General features: G+C 35.7%; 1 protein-coding gene across 2 annotated transcripts in view; it reads left to right on the forward strand.

Moving 5' to 3' along the window:
- RAB28 (RAB28, member RAS oncogene family) overlaps nucleotides 1-24,590 on the forward strand; it is a 319,728-nt gene that overhangs the window by 11,996 nt on the left and 283,142 nt on the right. For both annotated transcript variants that reach the window (XM_058192160.1, XM_058192159.1), the window contains exons 2-3: nucleotides 10,295-10,391; nucleotides 23,168-23,256. In XM_058192160.1, the coding sequence (XP_058048143.1) occupies nucleotides 10,295-10,391; nucleotides 23,168-23,256 (186 nt within the window). The remainder of the gene's footprint in view (nucleotides 1-10,294; nucleotides 10,392-23,167; nucleotides 23,257-24,590) is intronic.

The raw sequence follows: 24,590 nt of genomic DNA on the forward strand, positions 1-24,590 counted from the left end.
GGCATTTTAAGACCCCTTCTTTCACGTGTATCCTGTATTATTTTTAACTTTATTCTCGTTCTTTTACCCATCCAGATAAAGTTGTTGATACCTTTCTGCCATTCTTGCAAATGTGCATCTTTTTTAAGTATTGGTATCATTTGGAACAGAAATAAAAACCTAGGCAAAACATTCATTTTTATTACTGCTATTCTTTCCAATAAAGATAATTGTAGTTTTTTCCATTTCTCCATTTCCTTCTGCACTTTTTGCCATAACACTTCATAAATAATAATAAATTATTATTAAATAATAATAATAATAATAATAATAATAATAATAATAATAATAATAATAATAATAATAAATAAATAATAAAAATAATTGCTTCCAACCTGCCTTCCATTGAGGACTCGTATACTGCACGTATCAAGAAGAGGGCCGTGAAAATATTTACAGATCCCTCACATCCAGGACATAAACTGTTTCAACTCCTACCCTCAAAACGACGCTATAGAGCACTGCACACCAGAACAACTAGACACAAGAACAGTTTTTTCCAGAAGGCCATCACTCTGCTAAACAAATAATTCCCTCAACACTGTCAAACTATTTACTAAATCTGCACTACTATTAATCTTCTCATCGTTCCCATCACCAATCTCTTTCCACTTATGACTGTATGACTGTAACTTTGTTGCTGGTAATCCTTATGATTTATATTGATATATTGACCATCAATTGTGTTGTAAATATTGTACCTTGATGAACGTATCTTTTCTTTTATGTACGCTGAGAGCATATGCACCAAGACAAATTCCTTGTGTGTCCAATCACACTTGGCCAATAAAAAATTCTATTCTATTCTATTCTAATTATTTTTATATAATTTCACATTTGAAGCTGAAATATATATTCCTAAATATTTAACCTTTTTTACTATTTCAAATCCCGTTATTATTTCTAATTCTTCTTTTTGATGTATAATCATATTTTTAGTTATTATCTTTGTCTTTTGTTGATTTACTTTAAATCCAGATACCTGCCCATATTGACTAATTATATCCACCAGGTATATAACCGATTGTATTGGTTGAGATAAAGTAACAACCAAGTTATCTGCAAATGCTTTTAATCTATAATCTTGGTGTCTAATTTTAATTCCCTTTATTTTATTTGAGCCACGTATTTTATTCAGTAAAAGTTCTAGAGTTAAAATAAACAGTAATGGGGACAAAGGACATTCCTGCCTTGTCCCTTTTTCAATTCTAAAAGCTTCTGTTAAACTACCATTAACTATTATTTTTGCTGTTTGTCTCTGATATATTGCTCTAATTGCTTGTGTAAAATATTCCCCAAATTGCATCTTTTCTATTATTTTAAGTAAAAATTGGCAGTTGGACTTCCGGTGGCACCGTAGGTGTTGAAGAAAGTCTTTTAGACCACCAGCCTCGTGATCGCGTTAAGAGCCGTTCAGACAGTGTAAATCAGCTGTCTGGAGGCTTGGAAACCTTTCCCTCAGGAGAAGAGGGAAAGGTGAGCAGTCGGATGAAGCTAGAGCTCCCTGAAAGCCCCAGGAATAATTCTAGGGGCTTGAAGGGTGAGAGCTCCCTGGAAAGCCCGATAGAGCTCCAGATCCGGGACGTTTCGGCTTTTAAGCAGAACAAAACACCACGACCACCTCTGCAATCAACATTAAATCTTAATTGGACTTTAAAGCAGACGGAGCAAAGACAGGAGCGCTGGCAATTGCAAGTAATAAACCCTAACTCTGTAGCTACATTGTCTCCTGCTGAGACAACTTAAGATTAAAGGAAATGGCGCTTGTGATTTAAGAGGGCATGAAAATGAAAGTGAAGAGAGTTCTTGTTAATATTGTTAGCGCCCTTAGTGCTGTTCAAGGCTGCTGGATTTTAAACTTAAGTCAAGAGTTTTAAAAGTGAAAAGGAAAAGAACTATAGAACTGTGTTTATGAAAAGGTTTCAGGAGAATTGGATTTATTGATTTTATTGTTGCAAACCACAAATTTAAAGTAAGATGGCATCTAAGCAAATAAAGTCTGGCGTTTCCAAGAGTGCTGGAGGTTCGCCAGCTCATTCAGCTGACCCAAAAGCATTAAATTTGGAAGCTTTATAAGAATCCTTGAAAGAATTTTTAAAGGAATTTGTAAAAGAAGCCTTAGAGCTGCAAACTTCTGTTATCGAGGAAAAATTTAAGGAAATTACAGAAGAGATATTGGAAGTTAAAGATGTTGTTGAGGCTCGGAATAAGGAGACATTGTGGTAGCATTTCAAGGTTTGGCAAAAAATATGATCCAGCTTGACAAAAGGGTGGAGGAAATTAATCTAATTTGAAGTTGGAAAATAAGATGGAGGAGGTTCAGATTAAGGTGGAGAGGGCAGACGATGAAGTGGTTTTGTTACAATACAGATTGATGGAATTTGCCCTGAGAGTGAGAGGATTGAAAGAAAACAACCGAGAGTATTTAAAAGAGATTTTTGCAGAGGTCTTTGCACAGATGATTGGAGAGCAACCAGCAGATTTTGTAATCCAAATTGATAAAATTTATCGTGTTAACTCCTGGGTTGCTAGACAGAGACAGTTGCCAAGAGATGTTGTGATTTATTTTACAACCAGGAGGATTAGAAATGAAATTTTATGAGCATCTTACAAGAATAAAATCCAAATAACAGGTCAAGAGGTATTAGTGCTGAAAGAAATTCCTCCAAAAATTTTAAGAAATAGGAAGGAGTTTGCTTTTTTGGTGGTAGAAATCGACAGATGCAATTTAGATGGGATGTTCCAGCTGGACTAATAGTGAATTATGCAGGAGAAAGATATCGTCTCAACACAGTTTGGAAAGCAAGAGATTTTTACACTAATGATTTAAAGGCTGGAAGTGTTGTGTCTGCACCCCCTAAGCCGGGCCCCCTGCCAGAAAGTGACTCGGAAAGTGAGGGGGAAGGGCCATCAGGATTTACCTCTGGAGCACCAGCTTCTCTGGCTCAGCTCCAGGAGCCAGAGGCAGGCGATAACGAGGCCTCCATCCCCTGACTCTCCCCCCCCCCAGCCCACGCCTCCAGACCTGGCTGATGGCAATCAGGCCTGGCTGGACCCTAGGTTTCGTAGGCAGGAGAGAAGAGAACAACAAAAGCAGGGGAGGGGCAGGCCTAGGAAGTGCTGAGTCATGGAGCCACACCCCACAGGATATAAAAGCAGCAAGGGCTGCTATACCACTTCGTGGCAAGCAAATCAACTGCTTAGAGGGAGAATTAGAGCTGAAGTCTTGTTTGTTCCTGGTTTCCTGGCTGACTCATCGGCATCAAGAGAGATAACAGAGACACTTGGCAGACACTCGCTAGTTTTCTGCCAGAGCTGATAGTTGCCGGCTAATTAAGTCATCGCTCGTGTCTCCCGGACTGCAGAGGGAGACAGAACAGGAAGTCCACCATCGTCAGAGGCCAGGAGGAGAAGAGAAGTGGAGACAGCAAGAGAGCAGGAGAGCAGGAGAAGGAAGGAGAGCAGGCACAAGTTCAAGCTGGGGCTGTAGGTTCATTGCAACTTCTGGATACTCCTCAAGCTCCAGAACCACAGGGAAAAATAAAAGATGCAAAGGAGCAAAGATTGACCTGAGCAGCCATTAAGCGCAAAGAACAAGAAGAAAAGATGCAAAGAACAAGAAGAAAAGATTATCAAGCGATAATTCAAGACATTACTCAAAGAGAAGCTGTGGGGGTGGGCCAGGCCGAAGAGGAAGATCCAGGAAGATACTCAGCTGATGCTCCAAAAGCTTCAAGGTGCCAAGAATGGCGAATAGATTCTTAACTTGGAATGTTAATGGCTTAAACTGACCACAAAAGAGAAAAAAGATATTTCATTACTTGAAACAATTCAAAAATGACGTAATTTGCTTGCAGGAAACACATATTAGAATATTAGATCAAAAATATTTGATAAATTCAAGATTAGGTAAACACTTTGTTGCATCGGCTCCAGAGAAGAAGAATAGTATAGTTATATATTTAAAGAAAGAATTAACAGCTAAGCTAATTGAGGCGGATGTTCAAGGAAGATATATTGCAATTGAGCTTCTAATGGAAGGGAAGAAAATACTTTTACTTGGAGTATATGCACCTAACCAACAGTAAGAATTTTTTTTTAACTTTTGCATAATAAAATAATATAGTGGGATTATAAATTGTCTATATTAAGGGGTGACTGGAATGGAGTATTGGACACCCGAAAAGATAAAAAAGGCTTATCTCAAAATATTTCAAGCCGTACAAAATTGCCCAAAGCTTTTTTTGATATGATGGAAGATTTGGAGTTGAGAGACATTTGGCGAGAACGGAATGCTGAAGAAAAAGATTTCACTTTTTTTCCTGATAGACATCAATGAATCTGATAGGATTGATTTTATACTAATTAGTAACGATTTTCTTTCTAGGGTGAAGAAGACGAAGATATGTTCAAGAACTTTGACCGATCATAGCCCGGTATGGGTGGAATTTGATCAGGATAAGGGAGCTAGGAGATCTTAGAGGTTAAATGAAAATTTGTTTAGATATGAAGAAAATGTAAAAGAATCTAAAAGACAAATGATTTTTTTGTTATGAATATGCATAAGGAATATGGAAATGGTTTGGGATGCAAGTAAGGCATACATGAGGGGAATTTTAATACATATGAATAACAAACATAGAATTGGCAGAAGAAGCGGATGAAACTAGAGGAGGAAATAAAAAAGAAAGAGCAATTACTTATATTTAGCCTAGGAGATAAGAAAGTAAAACAAACAATAAATATACTACGAGGGCAGTTTAATATGTTGATGGCAGACCAAGTGGCAACTAATCTACAATATGTTAAACATAATACATTTTGTAACGCTAATAAACCAGGTAGATGGTTAGCATATGCAATAAGGAAAAAACAGAAATTATGTACTATTGGAAAGATAGAATATAAAGGTAAAGAGGTATACCAACAGAATATGATTAAAAAAGCTTTTTTAGAATTTTATGCAAAGTTATATGTTAGTGATCCAATCCAAGGTATAGATATAGATAAATATTTACAGGAAGAAAATATTTGTGAATTTACACCAGAACAAAGAGAAGGATTGAATCAAACTATAACTTCTGAGGAAATTATTTTAGCAATTAAACAGTTAAAAACGGGTAAAGACCCAGGAACAGATGGATTAACTGCTGTCTATTATAAAAATTTACAGTTTGAAATGGTAGAACCGCTTAAAGATTTATTTAACAAAATTCAATCTGGAGGAGATGTGCCTCCTTCATGGAGAACGGCTTTTATTTCATTGATACCAAAGGAAGACCAAGACTGTAGTAAACCAGAAAACTATAGGCCAATATCGCTTTTGAACACTGATTACAAGATTTTTGCTAAAATATTAGCAAATAGATTAATGTTAGTCATGAGTCAAATGATTCATAATGACCAGTCAGGATTTATAAGAGGGAGACAAATGAGATATAATGTAAGACAAATTGTAAATCTATTGGAATATTTGGAAAGAAACAACCAAGTCCCGGCAGCGCTCTTCTTTCTAGATGCTGAGAAGGCATTTGATCGATTGAATATACTGTACTTTTCGGAGTATAAGACACACTTTTTCCCCCCTAAAGGAGGGTGGAAATGTTGGTGTTTTATACACCGAATACAGCTATTTTTGGCCTCCTGAAACCCGGCCCGCACGTCCTGTTTTTCGCAAAAATGGGGGGTGCAGAGGGTTTGAGAGGCCTGCAGAGTGTTCCTGGGGTCTGGGGAGGGCAAAAACGCGATGCGCGGGTGGTTTGGGAGGCCAAAAGCAGGCCTGGTTTTCGCAAAAACGGGGGCGTTTTTGCCCTCCCCAGCCCCCAGGAATGCTTTGCAGGCCCCATTTTTGCAAAAACAAGGCGTGCAGAGGGCTTGGGAGGCCTGCAGAGCACTCATGGGGGCTGGGGAGGGCAAAGCCTTTTTTTCTTGTTTATCTCTTCGAAATCTTGGTGCGTCTTATACTCCGGTGCATCTTATAGTCTGAAAAATATGGTACTTCATTTCATATTTTATTATTTTAAGGTCATATTTCCTTCATTGGTTCATACTTCCTACTTTCCATGTTTTTATTTTTCATTTTTTTTTCTCATTGACATTCTGTAAGGCAGCAAGAAACAACAGAATAATATATCCCAACATTCAGTGATAGGTTATATAATATTTAACGTATAAATAGAAGTTATTCACATGATTTTTATAATCTTTCCAGGTGCAATAAAAAATTTGAGAATCTGAGATATCAGTTAAATTTTTTCATTAAATGTTTCAATAACAGCACTTGACTACAGGTAGTCCTGGACCTATGACTGTAATGGAACCTGCCCATTATGTTTGTAAGTTGTGATGGTAGTTAAGCAAGATGGCCTTGATTAAGTATAACTATCTTATTCCTGCTCTTTCTCATGCAGTCATTAAATAACTGTACATTGTCATAAAATGGAGCACAAGGTCTCTTGGATGAGGGAGGTTTGGGGAGGCCTGCCACTCACCTGGGTCCAAAAAGGAGGCAGACAAGCAACAAAAAGTTTTGCAAAGCCAAAAATACCCAGCAAGTGGGGAGAGCCCAGTTAGATTAGGGCCCAGACCATGCGTGAGTGTCTTCCAAATAACCTATGCGCTTGGCTGTGAGAAGCCCTGATGGGTTTCTCATCAAGGAGGAAGCTTAGTGATTCATCCACTGGTGGCATTTTTGCCATGCTTGTGGGCTAGACCTCTGTGCTGATCAGCTAGCAATCAGGAATCTGCAGACCTCTGCTGGGTGTTGCTATGCTTTGAGGACGTGAAGCCCGTGCATGTGAAGACAGCAGTTCCAGGATGAGTGTCTTAAAACATTTCCCATGCTTTACCGCCCTCTCTCCGCAAGAAACCCATATTTTTTCAATAAAGAAAACAGTCTCTCCACACAATCAAAAGCTTAAAAAATACCTAATCAACTTATTGAAAAGGAAGATGTTGATTTTATAAAAAATGAATAATACTTAGCAATTTTCTGATAGGACTAGGTACTTCTTTTTGGAGTAAAACATGATTGTTCAGAATGAATAATTTTCCCTATAACTAATATGACTGGTTTAAATTATAAATGATATAATTTAAATATGTAATTATATAAATTATAAAAGTTTAGTAAATAATTGATTATCAAGATTAAAAGAGATGGGTATGTAAGAAGAAACTTCTAACAGGCCTTTTTACCTGGTTTGGGAATTAGAACAGTGCCAGGATAAGGGAAGACAATTTTCCTGATATAGTGCATGGCTTAATGTCAAAAATTCTAGTATAAGAATATCCAAATAGGATTTGGCTGCTAACTCATCAGGGTCTGGAAATTTTCCATTTGTCAGCCTCCACTCCAATCCTCACATATTTTTTGTACAATTTATATTCAGTAGTTAGACTGTAAAATGCTTCTACTTTCCGTGCGAACCATACACCCCCTCCTGTACCGGTTGGTATATAGTGACACAAACCATGCAGCTGCTCTTCCGTTCAAGTTGCGGGTCACAGCTCTAACTTGTGCCGCCTGTGACCAATAATTCTCCCCCCAGTCTATCATGTGGTCATTCACTATCGCCAGGAACAGTTCTAGCTCCTTGGCATTCCCATCAAATTTTTCCTGTCGACCCCCTCAGTATTTTGGCTAAAATCCTGGTTGGTCGACATGCTGTGTGATTCAACTTACTGTCAGGCTGCCTCTGATTATATCTAGGATAGAATACACCTTGACTTCATTTGAAAACAAAGAAAAGTACTTTTACTAGGTACATCTGGATTGCAGCAGTATTGTTAATGCCTTAAAAATATATTCAACTTTTGATTGTGAAATCTCAAGTATTCAAGTTTTGAGCATCCATTAAAAATAACTATGGGCAATTCAGTTTGTTCAGATGATATTTGATTTTTTTTTCTTTTGCAGGTTTTCAGAATGTATAGCTCCTTTAACATCTTTACAAAATTTGTATTAATATTTTTAGTATTAGTGATAATGTGACTTTCAGTATTTGTTATTCCAGTATATATCTTTCACTTTTGAAAATTTATTTGCCAGTAAACTTGAATATTATTGTCAGATTTTTGTATTTTTGTTTTAAGAATAAAATATGGGTTGATACTTGGTGAATTTCTAAAATACCAAACTCTCTCTCTTTCCTTCCTTCCTTCCTTCCTTCCTTCCTTCCTTCCTTCCTTCCTTCCTTCCTCCCTCCCTCCCTCCCTCCCTCCCTCCCCTCCCCTCCTCCTCCTCCTCATATTTTGATTGGAAATGTCCTTGTAAACCTAGGAATTCTTTCAGTATTTCACTTTCAATGAATAAGTAAGTGTCTTTACCCTTGTCTGTTTACATCGTCAGCTCCAGATCTGTTTGTGAAACTTCAGTGTCTGTCCAGTATGTTCTGACCTTTGGTATCCACAGTTGTTTTTTCAGCTGTTTCTATGTGGTGTTTTTGATCATACAGTGCAGCTTTCCAAGTTTGATTGGAAGTTTGTTGTGTTGATTTGGTTCGCTTTCTTCATATCTGCTATGACCCACCTGCCCTCCTTCCTATTTGCTCATTCTAGCAAGGGTGACCTTAGCTCATGCCATCAACATTGAAGGGGAAGGGCCTTCTCTGTGGGGGCTCCTACCCTCTGGAATGAATTTCCCACAGGACTTCTCCAACTTCCTGACCTTCGAACCTTTCGCCGCGAGCTGAAAACATATTTGTTCATTCGTGCAGGACTAGCTTAGGATTTTAGATTTTATATAATTCTAATTTTAATGGGTTTTATTGTTTTAAATTTTATTTTAAATTAGGGCCAAATTGAATAAGTTTTTTAAATAGTATTTTATCTTGTATTGTTGTTTATTTTATCTGGCTGAGTCCTTCGGGAGAAGGGCAGTATAAAAATCTAATTAAATAAATAAATAAAATAAATTGAGCTCTCCCAGCTAGTCTGAGCAGAGGTCTACCGAGAAATAAATTTTTATTAGTAAAACTCAAAACTTTACTGAACAAGAAAGTCTGAACTCCTTTTCTAATGATAGAAAAATGAAGAGTAAGTAATTACTAATGGTATATTCCTTAGCTTGGGTGCAATTCAGGATATGTTATTACTTGTAAACTTCCCCTCCATTTTGATCATTAAGTACCTGTATATGCAAATTGGAAAAAAAATATGTATTTGAAATTATAGCAGGAAATAATGGCCTGCTAACTGATAATGCAATTTGGTTTTGTAATAATACATCAGATAATTTTTTTATGTGTGGTATGCATGGCTTTATTTGTGGATATATATATATATCGAACAACTTACATGTGTACATATATTTTGAGTACAAATTCAAAATAGATACATTTGGAAATATTTTACTGTGGGGAGGTAAAACTCTGAAGACAAAAAGAAGCCTGAAGAAAACTATGCGAAAAGACAGTGATTGTAGGTCAGTTATTTAAATGAAGGGCAGAAATAGAAATGTCGGTGTGATTCATTGTTTTAGGAACTTTAGTCTAGAGCTAGTTCAGTCTAGTATTGAAGGCACTAGTCTAGAAACCAGAATGCTAGGAGTTCTAGTCCCACTTTAGGCATGGAAAACACATGGGTGACTTGGGCCCAGTTCCTCTCTCTCAATCCAATTTACCTCACAGGGTTGTTATTACGGGGAAAATATAAGGAATATTAGGTATGTTCACTGCTTTCAATTTATAATAATAATAATAAAGGTGGGATTTTTTAGATTTAAAAAAATCTAAAATAAATACCTTTTGACCTGAAAATGAGATACAGTTCAAATTTAGTCCAACTCCATGTTTTCAGGGAGTTTCTTTTTTTAAAAGAAAGAATGGTGAGAAGGATTGTTGGGATACTGTTGCTGAAAGTGATCTAACCTCTTTTCAGCAATGGCATTCATTGCTTTCTTTCATGTTTCACAGGCAGTGTTTAAAAGAATGAAGAACAGGTATGCATTCCCCTTTCTTCCTTATTCCACTTACCCAGTATATTTCAGTTGACTAGCCAGAGCTTCAGGAGGTGGCAATTCCTTTGTGTAATGTTCCGAATTGCAATATTTTTTATTTATTGTTAGTATTTAGTTAATTGACTAGTTAATATTTGATGTGATCCTAAGAACTGTGATGATGGGTAAAGTTTTTGCAGTATTACAAAATTGCTTTATTATTACTGCAAGTAAAAGAAATAAAATATTAGAAATAATAGAGCTTAAATTTAGATTTTTTGTTCATTGCTTCTGAATTAGATATAATTTTCTTTCTAGACCTCCTTAGCTACTCGTTTTGTACACGATACTTTTGGAAAGCAATACAAGCAAACCGTAGGACTTGACTTCTTTTTGAAAAGAATAACACTCCCAGGTAAGATGAAATTAGAATACACTATATAAAAACAGGAGTAAGAGTAAAGTGTTCAGGAGAGCATAAGAAAATTTAATACTTTAGGAATGTGAACAAAACTTTGATGGAATAAGGACCCTGGGCTGGGAGTTGGACTAGAAAATCTCCCAAGGTCTCTTCCAGCCCTATGATTCTATTATTCCGCTAAGAAGGTTCATTGCTAAATAAGTTTGTATTGTTGCACTATTTTATATTTTGCACATACTATTTGAGATTACTATATCTTTGATTTGGAGCATGAATATGTAAATTCAGGAAAAGTAGAACTTAACCCTTTTGGACGCATTAGATTCTGATATGTGAAGGGTTTCTTATGCTAGGTTATATGAAATTGCTGGTATTTAATAAACTCCAGACAGTCATGAAAATACAATTTTGAACATTCAAATAACCAATTTCATGGTGCAAAGGAACTATTTTAGATGCTACATGCTACAAGGAAAATGTAAAGAATTAATTCAGAAAGGTGGGCAAAATCTTAAAAGGTTGTTTCTGAAAAATTTGGCAATGGGAAAGAAGTCCATTTGTAATTTACTTTGAAAGCGTAAAACTGTAGTTGATGTAGTTTATAATGCGTTAACAAACTGAAATGAAAAAAAATTTCCTTGCAATCTCACGTGAAAATCTTATTTATTTATTATTTATTTATTATTTAGATTTTTATACCGCCCTTCTCCCGAAGGACTCAGGGTGGTGTACAGCCAGAATAAAAACAGTACAATATACAAATTAAGACAAAAGTTAAAATAACATATTCTATAAATGGCCGAAAATTTAAAACCGTCAAATTTGACCCATAAAATTCATAAAAATACCCCAATTAAAATTATTAAAATTCAAAAAGTTTAAAAATTAAGCCAGTCCCACTTGGATAAACAAGTGCGTTTTCAATTCACGGCGAAAGGTCCGAAGGTCAGGTAATTGACGCAAACCAGGGGGTAAGTTCGTTCCAGAGGGTAGGTGCTCTGACAGAGAAGGCCCTTCCCCTGGGGGCCGCCAGCCGACATTGCTTGGCGGACGGCACCCTGAGAAGACCCTCTCTGTGTGAGCATACGGGTCGGTGGGAGGCATAAGGTAACAGCAGGCGGTCCCGTAAGTACCCGGACCCTAAGCCATGGAGCGCTTTAAAGGTGGTAACCAACACCTTGAAGCGCACCCGAAAGACCACAGGTAGCCAGTGCAGACTGCGCAGGAGCGGTGTTACACGGGAGCAACGTGTGGCTCCCTCAATCACCCGCGCAGCTGCATTCTGAACTAACTGAAGCCTCCGAGTGCACTTCAGGGGTAGCCCCATATAGAGAGCATTGAAATAATCCAGACGAGAAGTGACAAGAGCGTGAGTGACCGTGCATAAGGCATCCCGGTCAAGGAAGGGGCGCAACTGGCGAACCAGGCGGACCTGGTAAAAAGCTCTTCTGGAGACAGCCGCCAAATGGTCTTCAAATGACAGCCGTCCATCCAGGAGAACGCCCAAGTTGCGCACCCTTTCTGTTGGGGCCAATGATTCACCCCCAACAGTGGCTGTGGATACCAGGGTGCCGGCATCCACAGCCACTCCGTCTTGGAGGGATTGAGCTTGAGTCTGTTTCTCCCCATCCAGACCCGTACGGCTTCCAGGCACCGGGATAGCACTTCGACAGCTTGCTATTATTATTGTGGGTGTTAGTATAAAACAAACAAAGCACAGCTGAATTAATAATGCATAGGCTTGTACTTTTCTCACCTTAGTAAAATGAAGATGGTCTCTTCTGAACAATAAATTAAATTAAAACATCAGAAATTAAGTCTTGAAAATATTTTAGGTTTCCCCCCCAAAAAAAACTATCAGATGTACAAGTTTGTTCAGGTTTAAATAAATAATTACCCAAATTAATGCTGGGACCTAGTTCAGATTTTTTTGGGTAGGCCAAGAATATCATTGCATTGAATTCTATGTTTGAATGATTATTTCTCTGTGAACAGAATAGACTAATCAAAGTATATTAGCCTTGTTCTTCTAAAACAGGGACTAATCAAAGGATATTAGCCTTGTTCTTGTAAAACAGGGATGTCAAACTGGCGGCCTGTGGGTTGGATGCATCACATGCAGACCACACCCACCCGGCTCCGTGAAGGGAAAAACATCACAATACGTCAGGTGACGACAACGTGACGTGCCAAGCTTGACACCCGTGTTCTCAAAGTACAGATAATCCTCGATTTACGACAAAAACTGAGCCCAAAATTTATGTTGCTAAGTGAGAAATTTGTGAAGTGAGTTTTGCCCCATTTTATGACTTTTCTTGCCACATTTGTTAAGTGAATCACTGCAGATGTAAATTAGTAACATCGTTGTTAAGTGAATCTGTCTTTTCCATTTGTCAGAAGGTCACAAAAGATGATCACATGATCCTGGGACACTACAGCCATCATAAATACGAACCAGTTGTCAAGCATCTGAATCATATGACTTCGAGGATATAATGGTCATAAGTGTGAAAAATGGTCACAAGAAACTTTTTTCAGTGCCGTTGTAACTTCAAATGGTCACTAAAGGAATGTTGTAAATTGAGGACTACCTGTATATTCATAATATTTATAGAGGTACTAGCAAATGAAAAGTCTATCTTGTATGTAAGGTAGAATTTTCATTTGCTAATACCTCTATAAATATTATGACTTTATACTAATAGAAGAACAAGGTTAATATCCTTTGATTAGTCTATTCTGTTCATAGAGAAATAACCATTCAAACAGAATTCAATACCATTGCAATGAATCTATTTATGGCCTACCACCCCCAAAAATGTTTATGTTCTCATGTATATAACATAAAATGGAAAAGTGAATTTTCATGTGTTTGAAACATTGCAGGCCATTTCACAACTAGGAAATGAAAAAGCATTTCATTTTCAGTTACTAGATTTGTTTTTCTCTTAAACTCTGTAAGTGTAACTGGTAGATATTCAGTTATTATTTCTCTAGAATATTTCACAAATATTCTTCGATAGTCATATTGATAGATTGATAGTCAGCTTTACAGCTATGCAAGCATCAATGTTTATGGTTCAGTTTAAAATGTACTGTATGGAAAAATGTGTCAGCTATTTATTTAGAATTATGGTGTATTTAATGTCAGCTCCATATTTTGAGTCTTGTTTGAGTTTATTATTTTATCATAAATGTTGATTTTTTTGTTGCAACATTATATACAAGCACATATAATGAAAGGAAACAATAGGACATTCTATTTTTCTATTCTATTTATTATGATTCTATTTTTCTATTCTATAAATGTTTTCTGTTTTCTTCACTTTAATCTCTGCTCATTGGGTTGAATTCAGTTTATATTTGGTAGCTGGTGGGTGGTGTTTTTTTGTTGTTGATATTATTGAATTTAGTGAATAAAACACAATTCAAACATAGGTTCAAAAGAGCACATTTATGCATTATTTAATTTGTTTGAAATTAGATTTATTTAAGAAGCTAATCTACCCTCAAATTAAGAAAAGCTTCTCCAACTTCTTTTAGTGGTGAATGCATTTGGAACTTGCCCCCTCTCCAAATGCACACAATCCACATAAAGTATGGAGGAGCACCATCTACATAAAATATAGAAAAGAAGGAATGGAAGTAGTAAAATATATGTATACTTAGGCAAAAGACAATGAAACAGTAAAACAAAACGAGAAACCAGTGATTTTACATCAAAGCAAATTATAGAAAAAAAACTTAGAATACAGGCATTCAGCAAGGAGAAGAAAATTTCCTTTGCTTCTATCTTTCTCCAACAATTCTAGATGGTTGCTGGTTTTTATTTTTTGGCAGGGGTAATATGGAGAGAAATCACACAATTAATTTCAAAGTGAAATTCAAACTGCTGCTGCGGCCTGACATTCTGTTGTTTAGGAATTCTTTGAGGGCTTTGCAACACACCAAGCGATACATAGATAAGAAATTGGCAATGTTGAGATTTTTCTAGAGAGATTAAATAGAAAGGAATTTGGCTAAATTTGTTTCAAGGGTAGGTCTTGGAATTAGCTTTTTGGCTCTGTTGGGATAGGATAGAATGATTTTTATTTCATTCCTGGAGCTGCTGCTTATTGAGTAGATTTTGCCTTGGCTAAAAGTAAAAAGCGTAAAAAGATAAGAAATTACTAGTGAAAGGGAGAATTAGCAAAATTGACTGAATCAAATTATTTTCTGCAAATAGGAGATACATTACATAACATACACTTCATGGTCAAATGCTGTGCAAAAAAGGATCTCTGAACTAGTATTCTCGTATTTAGGATTGGAATGTAAATTTGCGTATATGTATATATTATTTAAATATTTCATAAAATAATTTAGCTGTTATATTTAATTAAACTTAATAAATCAAATTACGTAAAGCAAAATAAAAGCAGCTGCTAACAACTACATTCATGCAATTTCTTGGCAGTGTTACTGCCTTTTTGGACAGCCATTCTCCAAGTTTCCCCATGAATGCCAGCTAGATTGACCTTTTAGCTCCTGAGATCAGACAGGATTTGCTGTAAGACTGCTAAGATATAACATGGAAAATTACGCACATTAGAAAGTAAAGAAATAATTTTATCTAAAGTAATCTATTTTAAATTGAGTATGTCTTTTAATATTTAGTATTAAACAGTAACACCAGATTGGACAATATATCCAAATTAACTGAATTTTTTTTGTTTAAAATAATTGTATGTTGTAGCATTAGTGTATACCTGTAGTGCAGTATATCCCAGATATATTCATAGTTCAGATTTCTGGGCTTAAAATAATGTTGCTGATACTCAGAGGTTTTACAAATATAACTCATTAAAAGTTATTTAAAATACTTGAAGGAAAATTGCAGATATAACCCAGTAAACAGGATTTTACTGTGAGGGGTTTAAAAGTCTTCAACAAAAGAAATGAACAAAAGTGGTTTTAATTCTGTCTTGATGATACAGAACTTAACTAAGATTAACTAGCATACTTAGTATATTTTTAGAGGGTTATTGAATCCTACTATGGGTAGTGACCAAAAACTTTTGGATATTTGCCCTGCATTCTTGATAAAGTCAGCTTCCCGCTTGGTTGAATGTTATTTGCTATGTAGTACAACAAAATGAAAGTTCCAGCAACTTTTAAAAAATAGATATTAAAATAGTTCACTGCAAACTTTAATCGTAAATTTTTTTAAAATGTAAGTTATTAAAATATTTAATTTTATGTTATACTTCAACGGCTTTTACTTGTATCTGGGGCTTAATTTTGGAAGCCAAAACATTTGTGTCAATTATTGCTATTATGTCCCAAATAAGTAATCAGCTTCTGATAAAAAAAATATAAAAAAGCATACCTGAAGAAAATGTACATACATATTCTGTCTTTTTTTATAAATTTGGAGATGGGGAAAAGCCACAATCAAAAAAGATTGTGTGTCATGCAGTTATCCAAGCCATTAATGTCTCTTTGGAGTCATTTTCACAGATTCATTTATTTAGCATTTATTTGTCTGCTACCCATGGGAAAATGTTGTTTGCAAAGACCCATTGGCATGAATGTCTGCATGCCTTACATTAGAAATATTGTAAGGTAATATATTTACTTAGAGACATGGTTGAAATATTGATGATTTTGTATACCAGCCCCACCTATCTTTTTAAATAGGCATTTAGCAATATTAAAATTAACCCATTTTCTTCTGCAACTAGAAATGTAGGATCATTTGTCTGACCACCCTCTTGAAGGACTAAATTGTTTCCTTGCAGCAATTTTATAGAAAGATTAACAAGCCAAATTGCTTATTGTGAACTGTCTTTTTTGTTAGTTCCACTAAAGATGCAGCTGCAATTAGAAACAAATATGAGCTTAATTAAAATATTAACATCAAAATGAGAAGTTTATTATACAAATAATATTGGATAGTTCAAATAAATGTCTTATTTTTTGAAAATTTGCAAAGGTGAATGAAATGAGATCACTGTTTTTTATATTAGTAAGTTTTGTTATGCAATTGTGTTAGATACAATTCAGTCTCAAAAGTCATTTTCTTCATGTGACAAAAACCTCCTTTACTCTCCTTTGAGGGTGATACATTCAACAACAAGACTATATTGCTATTGAAATATGTGCCTGATTGGGGCTTTTAAGGGGAGTGGACTGCTGTAGATCAGTATAATGGGGAAAAATACTACTTTGTTTAAATTCCACTTATTTGTATTAAGTTGTTCAGTGTACAAACAGTAGTGGTGTGCAAACACCACTACTTGGAAGCTAGTAATGGGCATATTTTGTGCCTGGAACAGTTCCAAAATGACAGAAAGATATTCAAATGCTTCTGGTAATGCTATTCCAAATTTGAAATAGAGAGGGAGGAAGGGAGGGAGAAGAATGAGAATCTGAAGATTCTGTGGCATAGTTGATTTTTAACTACTATAAAAGGCAGCCAAAATTAAACTTCACTAATTTCAGCTTAAGCTAATTTTCAAAAACAATTGAGAAAATAATACATTTAAGTGTGTTAAGGGGATCATGTTGTTTGATCAGGTGTAAATACTTACCAACAGATAATGGTGAAATTCCAAAGAAAAGTTTCTGTGCAACTTTTTTTCTCTTAATATAAAAAAGCTTTTATTTTTCATTGTTAAAAATGCTTCAACAGGAAAAAATGGAGAAAAGTGAAAAAAGATTCTCCAGGAATGTTGCTACAGTTGGATCTGCCCAGAGACTGAGTCATAGTTTTTCGGCCACACCTCCTTGCCCTCTTCTTTCAGGCCCAGTTCCGACTCAGTCAGCCTGACAAGAGACACACATGGCGATTGCTGATATCAGTCAATTCCTGGACTATCATTAGGACTCAGGTTTCTCCGTTTTTTGATCTTTAGTCTATTATATACCATTCCTGGACCATTCTAGAGCATTAAGTCCATGCTGGCTAGCCCAGCCTTGCTGGCAGCGCCGCCGGCGCCTTAACCACAGGTCTGTTTTTAGGCACTCTCATCTCTGCCGCGATTCTACGATTACCATGGCGCCATGAAATACTAGGACAGTTTAGCACTTAATTTTGGAGGCTATTCCACCAATGGCCAACCCAAACCGGCAATTTAGCAGCTCCCATTTTGCTGCTATTGGCAGCGATTCCCTTCGTGCCAGGCCAGGGTCAGCTGTAGCGCACAATCAGCGCTGCCACACCTTTTAAATTTTTTTAAAATTTTTTTCTCATAAACATATCTTAACTGTACAATTTCTTATCTAACATACATATTTTCTTTTAGCTTTTATACTAATACATCTTTATCCTAAACAATTTAGGTATATTCGGGATTGTTCTTCTACCATTTCATCTCCCTTGTTTTACAACAATCCTTCTTCTCCCTCTCCTCTCTTTCTTTTCCCTCCCTTCTTCTATCTACTCTTCTATTTTCTTCTTTCTTCCTCTCCTTCTCCTTCTCTGCTTCCCCTTCCTTTCCCCCACATCTCCCTTCTTCCTCCCTTCTAACCTCTCCTACTCTTGTTTCCCCTCTCTTTCTTCCTCTCCTTTCCCCTTTTTTCTTTCCCTCTCTCTCCTTCCTCTCTTATTTTCCTCTATCCCTCTCCATACTCTCTCTATTGTATTGATTTTCAGTTTAGTATTTTCCAAAGTGGTATTTGAGCAATCCTGATTTTTACTTTATTTTCAATTACTTTTTCATTTTACTAAATTTACACGCATCATCATAAATGTACATTCATATAACAACATTTTCTTTCTCTCCCCCCTTTCCCTTTTCCATTTACACAGGTGTCTTCTGGGTTTTTAATTTCTTTTTTGTCTTCTCTCTCATTTACTCATACCTTATGTAATTTATTTCTCTGTAATCTTTTATTCATATTTCTTTTCTAACCATACATAAAATCTTCCCCATGTCTTGAAATACATTGATTCCTCTTTGTCTTTTATTCTCAATGTTCATTTCTATTCTATTCTATTCATTTCTATTCATTTCTGTACATTCTAAAATCTTCTTTATTATCTCTCCTTCTTATGAGATTTTTTCTGTCTTCCACTTTTGTGCAATTCTTGCTGCTATTATTATGTGAATAATCAAATATGTATCTTCTTTGCTATATTTCTCTGGTAATATACCCAATAAAAATGCCTCTGGTTTTAATTCTATACGTTGGTGCAACATTTTTTCTAACCATGTGTAAGGACCAGTTTCACCCCCTTTCCAAGAAAGTATGGACTCTTGAGAACTTTGTATTTCAAAAGGAATCCTTTATTGAAAGGGATGAAAGCAAGTCAAACTCAAAGCAGGCTCTGGGGTCCCTCTAAGGCATGCGGCTCAGGATATAGGGAATTGGGAGCCCTGTCCACCTTCTGATGTGGATTCCAGCCAATTTGCAGGTGTGAATACAAATTGTATCAGCCTTTCTGAGAAACAGATACAAAGAGTTTCTCAGGGTCATTTTACAATCCACTTGTTCCCCCCTTTTTCTGAGGTGTGAGATTTCTTCAGGGATTCCTGGCACCAGGCAACTTATAAATCAGGGTAAAGTTTATACAAAGAGGATCAGGCAAGAAATTGGATACTTAAGATACATAGGAAAAGACTTAAATGTGACACTCGAAATCCCTCCCCTTCTTCTACAAAGAATGGTAGATAGACGGATCTGACAACATGCCTATATTCTAACACAATAATTTTTTGCTTCTGTACATGTCCACCACATATGATAATAAGATCCCGACAATTGAAAACATTTCCAACATTTAGCTGATTTATCCTTAAACATTTTTGCTAATCTTTCTGGTGACATATGCCATCTATAAAATATTTTATATAAATTTTCTTTATATGCAGTTGCCATTATTAATTTATAATTCCTTTCCCGTAGTTGTTGCCATCTCTCTAGTTCTATCGTATAATCAAATTTTTTTGCCCATGTTATCATTGTCTCTTTTACTTCTTCCACTTCTAATCTAATTTGCAATAAGTAATTTTACAATTTCTTAATCATTTTTTCATCTCTCCCAGTCAATATCTCGTCCAATTCTGATTTTTCCAAATTAAAACCATACTGTTTCAAATCTTTATCATATCTTGATTGTATTTGCAGTCGTGTATACCAATTTGTCTCAATCCCTTGTTTTTCTAGTTCTTGTTTCTGTTTTAGTTCTCCCTTCTCTGTTAAAATATCCTTATATCTCACAATATTTTTCATGTTAATCATATTTGGATGTGTCAGAGCTTCTATTGTTGAAAGCCACATTGGTATCTTCATATAATGTCTTTCTTTCACTCTTTCCCATGTTGTTAACAAACCTGTTCTGTCCTCCTCCGCCTCCGTCCAAATGATGGCTTAATTAGCTGGCACTATCAGCTCTGGCGGCAAAAGAGCCAGCATCTGCCAAGAGCCCTCGTTATTTTCCACGACGCTGGTGAGTCATAAACTTCAACTCTAGTCAACCAGTGGATTTGCCTGTTACAAAGAGACACACCAGTTCTCGCTACCTTTTATATCCTGTGGGGTGTGGCTCCATGATTCAGCACTTCCTAGGCCTCATTATTTCTTCCACCTGGCCTGCTTCTGGCTCCTGAAGCTGAGCCAGGGAAGCCGGTGCTCCCGAGGTAAGTCCTGACGGCCCTTCCCCCTCACTGTCCAAGTCACTTTCTGGCAGCAGGCCTGGCTCCAAATCATTTCCGGGCATGGGGCCAGGTTCGGGGGCTGGAGTCACAACAAAACCATTCCTTATGTAATGTCTCTGAAAATACCCATGTATCCTATTTTTTCCATACTAAACAAAAGTGTGCCACCCTAGTTGCAAATCATGTCCTTCCAGAGTTAATATTTTCATATTTCTCAATAAAATCCATTCTTTAACCCAGGTTAACATCGCCGCTTGATAGTATAGTTCCCAATTTGGTAGGCCAAACCCGCCTTTAGTTCTAGAATCTTGAAGCAGTTTAAGTTTAATTCTTGCTTTTTTTCCTTGCCATACATATTTCCACATCATTTTGTTCAAATACTCAAAATATTTTTTCTCCAACTTTATCGGTATTGTTTGGAACAAAAACAAAATTCTTGGTAGTTTCTAATTTTAATTAATACTATTCTTCCTATTAGTGATAATTGCAGATTTTTCCATTTCTCCAAGTCTGTTTCAATTTGATTTCTCAGTTTGTAATAAATGTCTTCCTTCACAGCAATACACTTTGAAGTTAATTGGATGCCCAAGTATTTCACTTTCTTCATTATAGTATTCTGCTGGCAACCCATCTGGATCCGGTGCCTTACCATTTTTTTGTTTTTTAATTGCTTCAGTTAATTCCATCATTGTTATATTTCCTTCTAACATCATTTCAGTGTCTTTAGAAATCTGAGGTAGATTTGCTTTCTGTAAGTATCGCTTGACACTTTCCTCCTCTAAATACTCTCTTGCTCGTATAATTTTCTATAGTAATCTTGTATAATTTTTTTCTTTTCTTCATTCCCATATCTGGTTTGTCTTTGGTCATCCACCAGCCGTATTATTTTCCGTGATTCTTTCTATTTTGTTTCGTTGCCTTTTGTGTTCTGTAGTCTAATTTTTCATCACTATGCCATTAAAGTCTCCCATCATACAAATGTTTTCATAGTCCAGCTCAGTTATTTTCGTGTGTAGTTTTCTGTAGATGACTTCTTGGTTGTCATTTGGAGCATATATTGCTATTAAAAGTATTTTCATATTATTATCTATTATTTCCACCATCAAAATTCTACCATTTTCATCTGTATATACTTACTTCGCCTCAATTGTGTCTCTTATATATACAATTATTCCTCTTTTCTTACATTGTGGCAATGAGGTGAATATTTTCCCCAGTTCTGGCTGTATCAATAATTGTTCATGTTGCTTTTTAATGTGTACTTCTTGTAAACAAATTATATCAGATTTTTTGTTGTTGTTAGTTGCGAAGTTGTGTCCGACCCATAGTTTCTCTAATTTGTGGAACCTTTTCCTTCTTTTAGTAGCTGAATTAAGCCCATTTATATTTATCGTTATCAATTTTTTTCTTCCATATTCATACTTTATATTTGGGGTTTATAGCTCTAGTCGATCTTGGTTCACGTTGTATTTTAACTTCCACCTTGCCACCCACAGCATCTTCTTTTTCAATCATTGCTAACAGTTCTGTTTCTTGTAATTCAACCAACGTGACTTCTCTACTTGTATCCATTTCTTTCTCTTTAAAGTATTTAGCATAGAATTCTCTGGATTTATCTATTGAATCTATCCTGTATTTTTGTTGTTGCCATGTGTTGCCAAGCCTTCTGGTGCCAGCCATCTATAATTCACACCTTTCTGCAATAATATTTTGGTCAAAAATGATATTCTCTTCTCATCTCTCTCATTCTTCTCGGAACTTGCTTTAAAACCACAATTTCCTTATCTTTATATTTCAATGTTTTATCTCTTGCAACCTATAGTATTTGAGCTTTAATCGACTTTTTGGTGAATCTTATATGAACTTCCCTTGGGAGGTTATGCCTTGTTGCATATCTTGTATGTACTCTAAATGTCTCGTCCATACCGTCCATCATCTTTTCTTTACTAATTTCTAAGGCTTCAGCTAAAATTTCCACCATTTTTTCTGTCAAGTTTTCTCCCTTCTCTTCTATATTTTGAAATCTAAAATAAAATTCTGCTCTGTCCATCTCCTATCCCAATATTCCGCTCTTATCTCGTTCAACCTCATTTAATCTGCTGTCGATATGTCTAATTTTCTTTTGTCTTTGCTCTTCTCTTTCCTCAACTATCCTGATATTTTTTCCATCATTTAGTGTATATTCTCCACCTTTTCATCTGTTTTTTCTGTTCTTTGCTCAATTTTTTCTGTTCTTTGCTCAATTTTTTCTGATTTCTGTTCAATATTTTCCATTTCTGTTTTTAGCTTTTGGATTCCTTACCAGATCATTTGTAATGTGACTTCTTTGTCCTTCTCCTGTTGAAGCATCGTTTGTATCGACCTTTGATCTCCCGATGGTGACGAAGAGGGGGTTGATGTGGCTGAACCAAATGTTGTTCCTTTTTTGTTCGTTGTGATGTAATCTTCAGGTTTTTCTATAGTTTAATCCACTTACGTATTAGAAAAAGAAAAAAAGGAAAAAAATATAAAAATAAAAAAAGCTTCTCCCAAGTATCAACTAGAACTAATTAACTAGTTCTTTGATGTTCTGTGTTTGATAATTTGGATTACTAAGACTGCAACACTGTACTTTTCTTTGGAAATAAGTAACATTGATTTCATGGGGGTTTACGTCTGTGTAGATATATGTCAGGACAGCACTACCAGAGTTTTTCATCTTGAGCAAAATTTTATATTTTATGTTATAACATTTAAAATGTTTTAAATATCATTTTGTATTTCAATATTTTATTTTAGTCACATGGCTTAGAAAACATTAGCTGGGCAGCCAAATCCGCATTACCATTCTGTGTAAAAACAATTTGTCAGTGTTACAACTGCTGCTTAAAAAACAAGAGAAGCCTCTTAATGAATTTCAGCATTCTTTGAAATTTGATATATTACAGCCAGCCATGTGTTGTGCCGTAAAAAACTTACTTTTTTTTTACTTATCTTTTCTTACTTAACCTTTTACAAGACAAATAAATTAGTGATATAGATATATTGTATAGTGTTTCAATACTGAATTGTAAAGATTATTTATATCTGATTCTGTAACTCAGCTATGGCTTATACATCAGCTTTTTGTTTCTCTTTCCCCTTTTTCAGGAAATATAAATGTCACTCTTCATGTATGGGATATCGGAGGCCAAACAATAGGAAGCAAGATGCTGGACAAATATATCTATGGTGCACAGGTATGGTTAAAGAATTATAAACTACCATAGTTTCTTACTGTTGGTTTTCCTAGAATGTTTATTTAAAAAATAATAATTTACAACGTAACTTTAACTGAATATGAAAATGTGAATATATAAATGAAATTTATTTGAACATTCATTTGCAGATCAAGGGTTATTTTGGGCAGAGTGCTAGGACAGTACTTTTTTATGAATGAGATGTATCCCTAATAGCTCTCTGAAACAGATGTTGCTTGTTCTATATTGTGTATATTCAGTTGAAAATAGCAGGTTTTATTGCAGTTATATAGATACCCCCATGCTGTGTGACTACAGATATTCCCTGCTGAGAAAAAGGAGGAGAAGGAAGAAATTAAGGGCAATCCTATGGCATTAAATTTGTTCAGCTAGCTGAATTTCTGGGGGAAGTTACAAATGGTAACCAATTAGATAAACCTTTTTACAAAACAGTGAAAATAAATAGTACTTTGCAAGCAAGGAAACTTACATTAAAGTATGGTTAATTAATTGTAGTTAACACATATATAACCAGTGCATGATTTTTATAACAAACTTTCAGTTAGTATGAATATATATGTATTCAATGGATATAAAAATCTACACACCCCTGTTAAAATGCCAGATTTTTGAGATGTAAAAAATCAGACCAAGATAAATTATTTCAGAATTTTCCCCACCTTTAATATAACATATATAAACTGAAAATATAAAAATAAAATTTTTAATAATGTGATTGCATAAGAGTGCACATCTTTAATACTTTGTTGAACACCTTGATTTTCTGTCTTTTGGGGTAGGAGCCTACCAGCATGGCATATCTTGCTTTGGGAATCTGCCTTCTCTTCTTTGCAAAAGCACTTCAAATCTGTCAGATTGCAAGGGCATCTCCTCTCCTCGTCACCCCATAGATTTTCAATTGGATTCAGGTGCTGGCTTTGGCTAGAGACCATCCAGAACTTCAGGTTTCTTTTGGTGAAGCCATTGTTTTGTTGATTTGGAGGTATCTTTGGGTTTTGTCATTTGAAAGGTACATTCCTCCTCATCTTCAGCATTTTAGCAGAGAACTGAAGGTTTTGTGCCAAAATTAACCAATATTTGGAACTGTTCATAATTCCCCATGTGTTGACTAAACTCCCAGTTCCAGCTGAAGGAAAACAGTCCCGAAGCATAATGCTGCCACCGCTATGTTTCACTGTAAATATGGTGAATTTTAGTGATGTACAGTATTGTTTTTGTGCAAAACATACTTTTTTGGAATTACTGCTAAAAGGTTCAACCTTGGTCTCATCAGACTATTTTCTCACATGCTTTTGTCAGACTTGATGTAGGTT

Source organism: Ahaetulla prasina, chromosome 8 (assembly GCF_028640845.1).
Source record: "Ahaetulla prasina isolate Xishuangbanna chromosome 8, ASM2864084v1, whole genome shotgun sequence".
Taxonomy (NCBI): domain Eukaryota; kingdom Metazoa; phylum Chordata; class Lepidosauria; order Squamata; family Colubridae; genus Ahaetulla; species Ahaetulla prasina.